This window comes from Gymnoscopelus braueri (genome assembly GCF_963280865.1).
Source record: "Gymnoscopelus braueri genome assembly, chromosome: 8".
NCBI lineage: Eukaryota > Metazoa > Chordata > Actinopteri > Myctophiformes > Myctophidae > Gymnoscopelus > Gymnoscopelus braueri.
In genome coordinates, this window is record NC_137609.1 from 53,901,210 (window position 1) to 53,914,946 (window position 13,737).

Genomic DNA, 13,737 nt, shown 5'->3' on the forward strand with positions numbered 1-13,737 from the left:
TTGTTAATTTATGGATCATGCAATGGTTAGGTATAAATTAACATCCCAACGCCGTTTCTGAGCGGAGGAGGTGGTGCTACGCAGTCCAACGGTGAATACCAAAACGCTCGCCCCAAAACACAGTCGCCCCGGGGCAAATCCGGCGGTATTCACCTGACTAGTATTCCTAAACGTAACCTCAGTAAACTATGCCTAAACCTACCTAACCTTATTTCTAAACGTAACCTCAGTAAAACTATGCCTAATACTAAACTTAGTTCTCACCTTATCATCAAACAAATACAAGAACCGTTGGTCCACCAAAAATAATGGGGGTGAGCGTGTTTTGGGGCGAGTTTAATTTAGTTTCACTAAGCTATCAAACGCGGACAAGATGGGCAGTCAGATCATGAAGGGATTCCTCTTACAACATTGTAAAGCATTACCCTTACCGTTCATTTAGCTCTCAGCAAGACTTTTTTCATAACTAAAATACAAGGACACAGTTTTGTTGTGCTCAAGGCCTGAGTTACTCGACACTCAAGTTTTAGCACCCCATCTCCTGGAGCCCGTAGTTTAGAATAGATCCCATTGTCCGAAGGGACAGTTGTGGGTTTTATTGATTGTTGTTGGTTGCCAGGGCGATTTCACAACCAATCGATGGACGGGCTTAGTCTGGAAGTCAAAATGTACTTGAGTAAAGTACGAAAGTATTGGCATCAAAATGTACTTAAAGTACCAAAAGTAAAAGTACTCATCATGAAGAATGTCCAATTTCAAGTTCTCAAATGTATACAAATCTTTTGAAAATTGCAGATCTACAAGCTCACAATTGTGAGCTTGTAGATCGGCTATTTTCAAATGGGCTGAAGTGGTTAATGTTTGTTTTGTAATAATAATCAAAATATTCAAAGTAACTAGTAACTAAAGTTTTCAAATAATTGTAGTGGAGTAAAAGTGTAATATTTTCCTCTGAGATGTAGTTGAGTAGAAGTAAAAGTATTGGAAATTGGAAATACTAAAGTGAAGTACAAATACCTCAAAATTGTACTAAGTACAGTACTTAAGTAAATGTACTTAGTTACTTTCCACCACTGCAAATAGCCTGAAGGGTTAATGTTGGTTCATATAATTGTATTTATGTTTATTTGTGTGATTGGTGATTAATGTGATTGGATTTTATTTAAATGTTATCAATCTTGTATTCTTAACTTTAATGAAAAAAACTAAGTTTTGAAGTTTATACGCCTTTGAAATGTATTTTTTATTATTTTATTTCATTACAAAATATCGGTCAAAAACATCGTCAATCGGTGGTCCAGGACTCTCAAAATCGGTATCGGCCCCAAAAATCTGACATCAGTCGGGCTCTACTGGAAACCGGGGTTTGGACCATGCCCTCAGCCCTCCACTTCCGGTGGTGCACCTATGTTTTCATTCCGACTAGATAACATTTATTCCACCACGGAACACTATGGGTTCCGTGACACACACCTTCCCGCGAAAGACGGGAAGGTGCCGTCTGTTAGCGTTACTGTTCATACCTTCATTTGGTTGTCTCAGCGGCATCTATTTCAACCAGAAACACATATGGAGACGTTGGGTGTTTCCAATGTATATCTGCTAACGAGCCAATCAACTGAAGCTATGAAAAACTGAACGGGAAATGGGAATGTCACCTTCTGGAAAAGAGAACTACATGCACAGAAGCCTATTATTAGTTTATTATGCAAGTCTTATTCGTTTATTATGCAAGCCTTATTAAGCTTATTAATCAATCATAAAAGAAAATACTCTATTGTAATAAAATAATCGATTTTAGGGCTGAAAAAAATTGCCGATCTACAAGCTTGTAACTCGTTGGACGCGTTGTGAGCTTGTAGATAAAAAAATTAATCAATAGAATAATCATGTTAGAATAATTGGTAGTGGCAACCCTACATGTATGTGTGGCAGGGGAAGATTTTTTCCCCCAATTGTTGTTGTCCATTGTAGCCATCTGGCTTATTGCCTGCCCACTGCCCACCCACCTTTTCCATTGAAATGCATTTTATAACTGAAACAGGGGGTTAAAAAACACTTCACCCCATTTTCAACTCATCTTCATATAATTGGTCCTCACTAATACACATTTTAAGATGGCACCATTTATGTCTACTCACTCCGTGTTTCATTGATGGGTCGTGGACAGTTTAGAAACCTGCCTACCTTTGACATCATCGGTAGGCAGGTTTGGTCATTTTGAACAACATTTTTAACATTTTTAGTCCGATTTTTGCAAAAAAAAAATTGGCTACAACTCTTACAGATGTTTTCTAAACATCACACAAATCGGTATACAGTATCTCCATAGTCATGTGATCAAGACGGATCTGTCCGATTTTTCATATTCTCTCACTCTTGTCCAGTCATTTGAACACTGTGTGTGTGTGTGTGTGTGTGTGTGTGTGTGTGTGTTCCTCAGGTTGAAGTTTACGTATTTATTTGTTTATTGTCTCCGCCAGGCCGAAAGGCATGGCGAGAGAGTATGTTTTGCCCCCTGTCCGTCCGTCCGTGTGTGTGTCCGTCCGTCCGTGTGTGTGTCCGCGTGTGTGTCCGTCATTCTGTCATTTTGTGTACAGCTAATCTCCGGCACCGTTGGCTTGATCGCAGCGAAACTGTGCACACACACTCCCTGGATGCCAGAGCAGAACCTCTGCCCCAAATTTTTCACCTGGGCCTATTATAGCGCCACCAGGAGGCCGATTTGTGCTAAACACATTTTTGGACAGTACTCCTACAGATTTTGGCCAAAACTCCTGCAAATCGGTACACAGTATCTCTATAGTCATTAAAATAAACGGCTCATTTCAGATTCTTCATATTCCATCCTGATTGGCAAAAATTGTCTTTCAAAGTTTGCAGGAGTACTCCGTTTCAAACAAAATGCCTCAAATCATGAACACAGCATGCAATTTCTGTGAAATTTTGCACACACATTCCCATTAGGCCGAGGAAGAAATGCCATTTGAAAATGTTCAAATCAGCCTCATGGTGGCGCTGTAACAGGCCGATTTGTGTTTTTACCTATAACTGCACCAATCGGTGTAAAACTTTGTATGCACACTCTCTAGAGGCCAAGGAAAAACCTTTGCCCTGCATTTTTCACATTTGCTTTTTATAGCGCCACCAGGAGGCAGACTTATGTAAAACACATTTTAGAGATTCTATTCAAATGCCCATACCCTAGGTGGGGTTGGCGAAGGGGCCTACTCTGTGTGGAGTTTGTATGTTCTCCCCATGTCTCCTAGGGTAGTATAACCACCTTCCTCTTGCTTTTCAGAGTAATCCTTATCCTTTCTTCTATGCTAAAAGAAAGAAGGAGTCCGTGCTGGAGAACTGGTGATTTAATAACAAAATATATATATATAAATCCACGTGAACAGCCAGGGTTCTAAATGGTATCATCCGTATTCAAATACAAAACATCACTTCCTTGCTTTTAATGCGACCGCTTCCCTCTCCACTAGAACAGAAGTCCACAACAATAGAACCATCCCATCATACCTTTCGCCCGTGTGCTCAGCCCGCCACCTGCTTAAAGGAACATACCCCTGTTTTCTATCATAGGGTTACACATCCCCCTCACTAAGGTCACAATACGATGGTGGCCTATTAACAACTTTTACACAGCTTTTACAACATACCCTGGCAGTCACCCATCAACAACACAGCTTTTGTTTTTTTTTACAATAGTATTTTGTTTTTTTTATATATATATAAAGTAGCTTTATTCCAAGTAGCTTGAGCAAGTTAATACTGTGGAAACGAGGGGTCTATCTTCAGCGCCCAGGCCGTTAGACCCCCACTGATGTCTTTGGCAGCGATCTCCTCCAACTCCGATCCGCTCATCTTCTCCAGAACCTCCGCTGTCTTCTGGGAGTCATTCCCCAGTTTGCAGATCACAAAGACTGGAAGCTGGTGGTCACCTGACATCTGCTGCTTCAACTGGACGATCCTCTCCTTTAGTAACTGGACATGTTCACTTTTCCTCGCTTCTGGACTTGAAAGAGGAATGTTCAGGGAGGAGGGTAGGTGGCATATATCCACCTCCACACGGGGGCGCACATCCAGCAGCAGATGGGTGGCAGCTGTGTCCATTATGGATTTATACTCCTGCACCGCGACCCTCTGATCTGCGGAGAGGAGGTTCGGGCGTCGGCACTTATCGGCGGCTGCAGCTCCACACAGGGCTTCGTAGTCCCCCAGCTGTGTGACGGTGGGGGTCTCTCCGCACACGGCACAGCCGGGCCTGCTTGGGCCCGAAGCCTTATGGATCTCATCCGGGGCGTCGTGGGCATCGAACGTGAGCAACTGTTGGCCACGGGAAGAGCCACGTCCAGACGCAATCTTGAGCACCTCCAACGCTTGGAGGCAGCCCACTATCCCAGGAACCACTCCTAAAACGCCTCCATCCAGAACAGTTAGTCACCGTTTCTGCGGGAGGAGGCACCGGAAACAGACACCTGTAGCACGGCCCGCCACCGTAGTTATAGACACTCAGCTGTCCCTCCATTCTCAGAGCGCCGGCTGACACCAGAGGCTTGCCAGCGAGGACACAGGCGTCGTTCACCAGGTAACGAGTGGGGGACGTTGTCCGAGCAGTCAGCCACGATGTCATATTGTTGAATGACTTGCAGGGCGTTCTGTTACGGTTTCGAACCCTTCACCTCCACCTTCCACGTCTGGAGTTCCTGTGCACAATCCAGTGCGCCGTTCTCACTCTTCCACCTAGACACTCACGGTACGTTTTAACAGCGGGCGACTCTCGGGCGATCACCGGCGACATCGTCCAAAAGATAAAGAAAGTCTATGAGAGCCGGCGACTACTGGCGATAGGGCGATGGGCGATGAAAAGATGGATTTTCTTTATCTTTTGGACGATGTCGCCGGTGATCGCCCGAGAGTCGCCCGCTGTTAAAACGTACTGTCAGGCTCACCTCATCATTCTCCTCCCTGTGGCAAGCTGACTGGGTGTGGCACTGCACACCTGTTTCCATTTTCCCATCATCACCTGAGTCTTCAAGAACTCTGCCTTGACTCCGCCCCTTGCCAGATTTTCCCATAGAATTACCTGGCAAGTATAGCTGAAGCCTACATTGTTGCTGTCCGTACCCTGTAGAGCTATTTTCTGTGGTTTTGCTGCAATCATTCTGATCGCTTGTTTTTTGTCTCACTCCAGATCTGCAGTGCCACTCCCCGCTTGCCACCACCATTCCTCTGGATCGTTTGTTTGGCTACCGACCACATGCTTGGACTCTGACTACTCTCATGGACTCTCCCTAAGTATAGTTTTATATTATATAATATCTACATATATACATATATATTTGTGCCACTAGTTATATATGTATATCCATGTAGATTTATATAGATATATCTATACTCTACTATGTTCAGTTTTGTGTATTATTTTGGACATTAAAACGCCTCGCAAGGCATTAACCCTTTCCTGTCTCCTGAGTGGTTGCATTTGGGTTCTGAACACAACTCAGTCTTAACACGTTCTCTGACCTCAGCTGGAGGTGGTATGGAATGCACTCTACTGTAGAGTTCAACCTCCTGGCAGCGTTGGCGGCAGACAGGGCCTTGGACTGACCCAGGGTCTGCTCTCCATGCAGGACCTGTCTGTGCAGATTGCCGAGTTCCACCTCGTCATGGTCCAGCAGCCCCAGACGACCAATGCCAGCTGCAGCTAGGTATTGTACCAGGGGACAACCCAGTCCTCCACAGCCCACCACCAGCACTGAGGTCTTGGACAGGTTCAGCTGACCTTGTACGCCCAGCTCTGGCAGCAGCAGCTGTCTGCTGTAACGCACGATGTCCTCGTTGGAAAGGACAGCTTTGGCTTCCAGAGGACTCAGGGTCGTCACTCTGTCGTGAAGCTCCATGTCACTCTTGTCTAACTGAGCCAGTTTCCTTTTCAGGGCATCAATCTCTCTCTCTTTCTCCACGAGTTGAGCCTTTAAGCAACACCTCTCTTCTTCTGTCATCATCACTGCTATTAAACACAAAGAAAAGCACGCACAGAAATGTAATGATAATTATAAAAGGGATCAAACTCTAAAGATGTTTTAATTGCAGCAGCAGTGTGTTGTTGTTGAAGTCCATCCCTCTGACAAAATGTGCCTTTTTAACTCATTTAACTCATTAACTCACAAAAACATGTAGTAATCCTGGTCACTATACTGCCTCCCCCTGACAGACTAAATGACTTTTATGCACGTTTTGAGGTTAATAACACCGTTGGCACAGATGCCCCCACTATGCCCCAGAGAGTAGGTGCTGCAGCTGTCAAAAGCTGGAGTAAAAATAAATATGTTCCACCCGGCCTGGTGGAGATATGGGTCTCCAATTAGTGACGTTGTGTTGATGACATCAGTGTTGTCCAAATATGGAGTTCCGCCCCCAAGTAGTGACATCAGGTCGATGACATCAGTCTTGTCCAAAAATGGAGTTCCGCTCGGCCTGGTGGAGGTTGAAAATGACTACAGGTGGGCACCACTCCACAGTGTTTTTTTGTCATTCAACAGGGATAGCATTGTGGGATACCTGGACTCGGTTTTAGATATTTGCTTAAATCAAAAGACATGGACGGACATCAGATAGTGCCAGAGGCTGTTCAGCGCTACACATCCACTCTGTACATGTGATCAAAGTTGTCACACAGTCATTTGAGAGTAAAACAGCAGGATTGCACAACGCCACCTTGGTGAACACAGCACTGACAATCATTTTCAGGGGACTGAGTTCCATGGAGCCCTTACAAGCCATTCAGGATCCTCAGGATCCAAACACCGTGGCTGGGGAGGATACAAAGCCTCTGTCCCCAACCATATTATTACCACCACATGGGGAAGGGCAGAGCCTGACAGACAATGACGGGGAAGGACCCCAAACTGGACTGTTACCCGGAGAGAAGGTGGTCAGAGAGGGCAAAGCTGCAATCTTGTTTCCCAGTGCCAACGAAGTCTTTTATAACCCGGTCCAGGAGTTTAACAGAGATTTGACGTGTGCCGTGGTCACAGAGTTTGCGAGGGAGCAGATGGCTCGGAGAGGAGTGAAAGTAGTGCTGCCAGGAGAGAAAGAGAGGGTGGTGGTTACTCTGTCAAAGAAAAACAAGGAAACGGACACGCAAACCGAGGAAGACAGGGAGACGGACGAGCAAACCAAAGAGAAAAATGGAAGACAGCCAGTCGTGACCGCAAATGTGGGGGAGAAATGTGAGAATGGCTTGTATGTATTGGAGGGTCTGGCAGCATCAGGCCTGCGCTCCGTGCGTTTTGCCCTGGAGGTCCCTGGCCTGCGCTCCATCACCGCCAACGACTTCTCAGCCAAGGCGGCGGCCCTCATCTCCAGGAACGCCCAGCGCAACGGGGTCACGCACCTGCTCCAAGCCAGCTGCAAGGATGCCAGTATGCTGATGAACGAAAAGCGAGGAAAGAAGGAGCGCTATGATGTCATTGACCTGGACCCGTACGGCAGCCCCGCCTCCTTCCTGGATGCTGCCGTTCAGGCTGTCGGTGAAGGAGGATTGTTGTGTGTGACCTGTACGGACATGGCAGTGATGGCCGGTAACAGTGGAGAGACCTGCTACAGCAAATACGGCTCTATATCCATCAAGGCCAAATACTGTCATGAGATGGCTCTGCGTATCATCCTCCACAGTTTGGACCAGAGGGCCGGAGTGTACCGACGCTACATCCAGCCTCTCCTTTCCGTCAGTGTTGACTTTTACATCCGCGTCTTTGTGCGTGTCCACACAGGACAGGCCATGGTCAAGAACTCAGCCAGCAAACAGGCTCTGGTATATGACTGTGTTGGCTGCGGGGCTTTCTACTTACAAAGGATGGGCAAGAAAACGGCCCAAGGAAAGACTATGAAATACTCAGTCGCGGCTGGTCCTCCAGTTGGACCCAAGTGCCAACACTGTGGACTCACACATCGGCTGGGTGGTCCTGTCTGGGCAGAGCCCCTCCACGACACGGCCTTCGTCCAGAAGGTTCTGTCGGCGGTGTCCGGGAACCCCTCCCGCTTTGGAACCGCCAGGCGCATGGAGGGGATGCTCAGCATGGTCACCGAGGAACTGGAGGATGTACCCTTGTATTACACTGTGGATAATCTGAGCAGCACCATACACTGCAACCCCCCGCCTCTGCTCCAGTTCAGGTCAGCTCTCCTTCACGCAGGTTACAGGGTCTCTCTCTCTCACGCCTGCAAAAATGCCATCAAGACAGATGCCCCCCCTGCTGTCATCTGGGACGTGATGCGCTGCTGGGAGAAGTCCAATCCTGTAAAGAGAGAGAAGCTGTTAGAAACTAGTCCTGCCTTCAAGATCCTCTCAACTGAGCCCAGCCTCCAGGCATGTTTCACAGTGAGGGAGGATGCCAACCCCCAGTCCCGGAAACGCCGCCTGACCCGCTTCCAGGAGAACCCACAGGCCTACTGGGGGCCCAAGGCTCGCTCCAAGGCCGGTGGTAACTTCTCCACTGACCTCCAGGACAAGCGGAAGCGGCTATTTGATATTTCGGGTGAAATCGCGATAAACACGTCATAAGAGCGGGAATGATATGGAGCCATGTTAGGGCCAAAAGTTTTGATCATTCACCAAAAACGGTTGAAGTGAAACAATAAGAATTGAAACTGAAAGTTTAACATTTTTAAATTGAACTTTGAAACAAATATATTCTCGTTTTTTTAAGTTGAAATGTAACTTTGATTCTCTTCCTGACATCTTTTGAATTGCTTATTTTTATTTTTCACCTTCATATACATTTAGATTTTTTTGTTCAAATGTTTTTTTTTTCAGTTTCAGATTTTATGTTTTCAGATTCAGATCTTATTTTTACAGATTCAAATAATATTTTTTCGGTTTCAAATGTATTTATTTTTATTTTAAATTTTATTATTTAGAGATTTCTCATAGAGTTCAAATCATGAACGCAGCGTCCGATTGCGGTGAAACTTTTAATGCACATTTGCACTACGTTGAGGAACAAATGCCAACCTTTTAACATTGGCCTGTTATAGCGCCACCAGCAGGTCAAATTTAGCAAAACTCATTTTTAGAACAAAATGCTTCAAATCATGCATGCAGTGTCCGATTGCCATGCACGGCCTAGGAATAAATGGCACCCTTTTCACATTGGCCTATTATAGCGCCACCAGGAGGCCAAAATAACCTACCTGACCTGGCGGAGACCTGTGCTCCGAGGAGCACTTTTTCTAGTTTATATATGTATTTGTTATTTGAATGTCGTTTTTTTAGGTTTTTTTATAAGTACTTCATGAATTATTGTTATGTATGAAATCGACACATTTTTATTTATTCCTTTGTGGATTTTGCTCACTTTTATATAAGCTACTGTAGTGTAGGCTACTGTTTTTTTTTTTTAATACCATGTGCTGTGGGCACCCGGCTGAAATTCACCATGATCATGCATCCTCTCCAGTAAAGTTGTTCACTGCATACCAGAATACTCCTGAATACACATAAATACCATATAGCAGCTTAAACCATCTTAAACCAGCTACCAGCTTAAACCAGCTAAACCATCATGAAAACCAGCTACCAGCTTCAACCAGCCTAGACCAGCAAAATCATCGTAAATACCAGCTACCAACTTAAACCAGCTGCCAGCTTAAACCAGCAAAACCTACCAGCATAAGCTGGTCAACCACCAAGACCAGCTAAAAAGTGGCAAAAACACACCCTGTGGTGGTCACCAGCTAAAACCAGCTGGTCCAGCTTGTGCTGGTCTAAGCTGGGTTTTTTTCAGCAGGGGAGGCCTCACTGTTAGTTGCTGCACTGTTGTTAACCTGCAACACTGTCAACCTGTAAAACCTTGCTATCTGCATCACCAACCCGATCTCCAGAGATTACCGTAACATTGCACGGAACGAGTGCACTTCATTCCGTGGATAGCCGCCTCGGAACTCCCGAATTGCGTGCATATGGTACGGCGCTCCCTTTGTGACAAAACCATTTCGGAGGCGCGCAGTCACAGGCGAACTGTCACCCCGTGAAGGACCACCGAGGGAGCTAAGGCGACCGAGTTGCCGTCCTGAACGGTGGGACGTTCGCCTGTGCCTACTCAGCGCCGTTTGAGTTATGTACCGATAGGCACAGAATCGTAATTTTTTTTGTGGGGACTGCTCTGCTTCCGGGTTTTTCCGGGTTGCGACTGGTTACGCCCAGCGTGGGACTCGCCGTACATATGCACGCAATTCGGGAGTTCCGAGGCGGCTATCCACGGAATGAAGTGCACTCGTTCCGTGCAATGTTACGGTAATCTCTGGAGATCAGGCTGGCATCACTGTTAGCCTGAGAAGCCACTGTACCTGCTGCACTGCAACTTGTTGCACCGTCGTTCACTGGCAAAGTTACTGTGCTTGCCGTTTCACCACCGCTGGGCACAGCCCTAGTGACCGCCGCCTCCGTCATCAACACTCATCATGGTGTCCGACACTGAGGACGGAGCGGCGGACCCCCCTCCCTCCTACCACCTGGGGAGCAGCCCACTCCTCTGGGTTTGACGGGACCACAACGGGCCGCACATCGCCCCCCCCCTCCCCCCTACTGCATGCAGTGGTGGAAAGTAACTAAGTACATTTACTTAAGTACTGTACTTAAGTACAATTTTGAGGTATTTGTACTTTACTTGAGTATTTCTAATTTCCAATACTTCTACTTCTACTCCACTACATCTCAGAGGCACATATTGTACTTTTACTCCACTACAATGATTTGAAAACTTTAGTTTCTAGTTACTTTTTAGAAAAAAATTATGATATTATGAAACATACATTAACCACTTTAGCCCTATTTTATACATAGGCTATTTACAAAATGGTTTTGTCACAAAGGGAGAGATGTACATATGCACGCAATTTCAGGGTTTCTATGCGACTATCCACGGAATGAAGTGCACTGGATCCGTGCAATGTATACTAGTTCTCTGGAGATCAGGCTGGATATGTAGTTGTTGTGTTTAGTCCAAATCAATGGAGTGGGAATGGCGTCAGTGGCGAGAGATCCAAATGAATGGAGTGGGTGTGGCGTCAGCGGCGAGAGGTAACAATCCAATTGTAAAGATAGATATCATGTTGATGAAACCATGTGTTTAAGATTTCCTTTGGAATTCCTTCGTTTCGAAGTGAGAGTATTTTTGCCATTACACTGTGAACAGTATTTATAGCTTCCAAGTTGCTTGTAGTAGGGGGTACTAAGTGAAAAATCGTTACGCGGCGGATAAAAGCATGAAATTTAATACAGATGTCCCTTGGGTCATCCTAAAACATCCTAGAAGGGGTGCCCAAAAAAATCTTAAACAGGAAGTGAGTTATGGACAAAATCCAAAATGGCCACCTAAACTGTTGACCGTTGACTCAAAAGACAACAAAAGAATCTCCAAAAAGCATAAAATGTGGCACACATGTCCCTTGGGTCATCCTAAGACATCCTAGAAGGGGTGCCCAAAAAAATCTGAAACAGGAAGTGAGTTATTGACCAAATTGAAAATGGCCGCCTAGTGTTGTCGATTGACTCAAAAGACAACTAAAGAATCTCCAAAAAGTATAAAATGTGTCACACATGTCCCTTGGGTCATCCTAAGACATCCTAGAAGGGGTGCCCAAAAAAGTCTTCAACAGGAAGTGAGTTATTGACTAAATTGAAAATGGCCGCCTACAGTGCTGGCGATTGACTCAAAAAGCCTATAGAATCTCCAAAAAGCATACAATTTGGCACATATGTCCCTTGGGTCATCCTAACACATCCTAGAAGGGGTGCCCAAAATAATCTGAAACAGGAAGTGAGTTATTAACTAAATTGAAAATGGCCGCCTACAGTGTTGAAAGATGATGCAAGATACCTAAAGAATCTCATAAAAGCATGAAATGTGGTACAAATGTCCCTTGGGTGATCTGAACGCATCCTACAAGGGGTGCCCAAAAAGGTTTTAAACAGGAAGTGACCGCCTAAAGCAGTTGACACAAAAGAAAACATAAAGGGACGTCATAAAAGTGTATAATTTGGTACGTACATTGAGTGCTTCTTAATATATCCTAGAAGAGGTTATTTATTTGCTTGTTTATTAAACTTTTTAGGAAGGGACCATGTTGAATAAATTCTAAATGGCTGTTTAAACAGTTGACCATGGCAGTCTGCATATTATGCAGACTCAATACGACAGGTTATGCAGTGCATAACCTGCCGTATTTTGTAGTCTACCTTCTGTTTTCATTTCTACATCACTTATTCATTTTACTTTCTGCATTATATTTTTTTTATTGTACTCTTTGAATCTTCTTTATTTATCTAACTCTCTGAACTCTCATATTCTTATTTATTTTACTCTGCATCTTATCTTACTCTGCATATTCTTATTTTACTCTCTGCATCTTATTTATTTTGCACTCTACATCTTCTTGCTTGTTTTACACTCTATCTTCTCATGTATTTTCTTCGTGATCATTACTGTTTTTTTGTGATTAGTGTTTAGTAACTACATGTATTCATGTGTGCCATTTCGCAATTACCAGCACATTGGCATAATGCTCTGCAAGGTAACCCAGCGTCCCGGCATCTACACTTTCTCGAACAGAAGGGCTCAGCTTTGCAGCCACACTTGAGTTCTCTACAAACTTAAGCAGCCTCTGGCAAGAGTGTCCATAAAGGTGTCCACGAATCAGCGACTTTAATCCATCCATATTTGTCAGGAGATGGTAGAGATTACATAGCTTTCAGGCTTCTGGACCAAATGCCAGATTGGCTGCTCGATTTGAATATTGTAGCAGTGCAGCCCGTGTGGGAGGAGTGTTTTCCATTGAGAGACTATTAAAACTTTTTTTGGCACCCCTTAGGATGCATTCAGATCACCCAAGGGACATGTGTACCAAATTTCATGCTTTTATATGAGATTATTTTTTACGAGTGTCTTTTGCATCATCTGTCAACACTGTACACGGGCACGGCCATTTTCAATTTAGTCAATAACTCACTTCCTGTTTCAGATAATTTCAGGCACCCCTTCTAGGATGTCTTAGGATGACCCAAGGGACATGTATGCCAAATTGTATGCTTTTATGAGATTCTTTAGTTGTCTTTTGAGTCAATGGATAACACTGTAGGCGGCCATTTTCAATTTTGTCAATAACTCAGTTCCTGCTTAAGATTTTTTTGGGCACCCCTTCTAGGATGTCTTAGGATGACCAAAAGGACATGTGTGCCAAATTGTATGCTTTTATGAGATTCTTTAGTTGTCTTTTGAGTCAATCGACAACACTAGGCGGCCATTTTCAATTTAGTCCATAACTCACTTCCTGTTTCAGATTCCTTTGGGCACCCCTTCTAGGATGTCTTAGGATGACCCAAGGGACATATGTGCCAAATTTTATGCTTTTTGGAGATTCTTTTGGTGTCTTTTGAGTCAACGGTCAACAGTTTAGGTGTCCATTTTGAATTTTGTCCATAACTCACTTCCTGTTTAAGATTTTTTTGGGCACCCCTTCTAGGATGTTTTAGGATGACCCAAGGGACATCTGTATCAAATTTCATGCTTTTATCCGCCGCGTAACGATTTGGCCATTTTTTGTGCTTAGTACCCCCTACTATTGTGGACAATGGGTGTAATGGGTTGTGTTTTATGTAGGACTTTTTGGTTTAAAGTAGAATGCCTGCTTACTGGGTCCTCAGTCACTCATGTGCAGGTTTCAATG

At 44.7% G+C, this 13,737-nt stretch overlaps 1 protein-coding gene and 1 pseudogene across 2 annotated transcripts; one reads left to right on the forward strand and one right to left on the reverse strand.

Annotated features, from left to right (window-relative positions):
• Positions 1 to 3,765: 3,765 nt before the first annotated feature.
• Positions 3,766 to 6,123, reverse strand: LOC308090464 (adenylyltransferase and sulfurtransferase MOCS3-like; annotated as a pseudogene). The gene is made up of 2 exons: positions 5,526 to 6,123; positions 3,766 to 4,664 (listed from the first exon to the last, which is right to left on the reverse strand). The product of its transcript is annotated as an adenylyltransferase and sulfurtransferase MOCS3-like (transcript).
• Positions 6,124 to 6,772: 649 nt separating this feature from the next.
• Positions 6,773 to 8,575, forward strand: LOC308090938 (tRNA (guanine(26)-N(2))-dimethyltransferase-like; the record flags this gene model as incomplete). Its single annotated transcript, XM_080436211.1, has 1 exon — positions 6,773 to 8,575. The coding sequence occupies one exon, from the start codon at positions 6,773 to 6,775 to the stop codon at positions 8,573 to 8,575; it is 1,803 nt and encodes a 600-aa protein (XP_080292337.1).
• Positions 8,576 to 13,737: the final 5,162 nt, after the last annotated feature.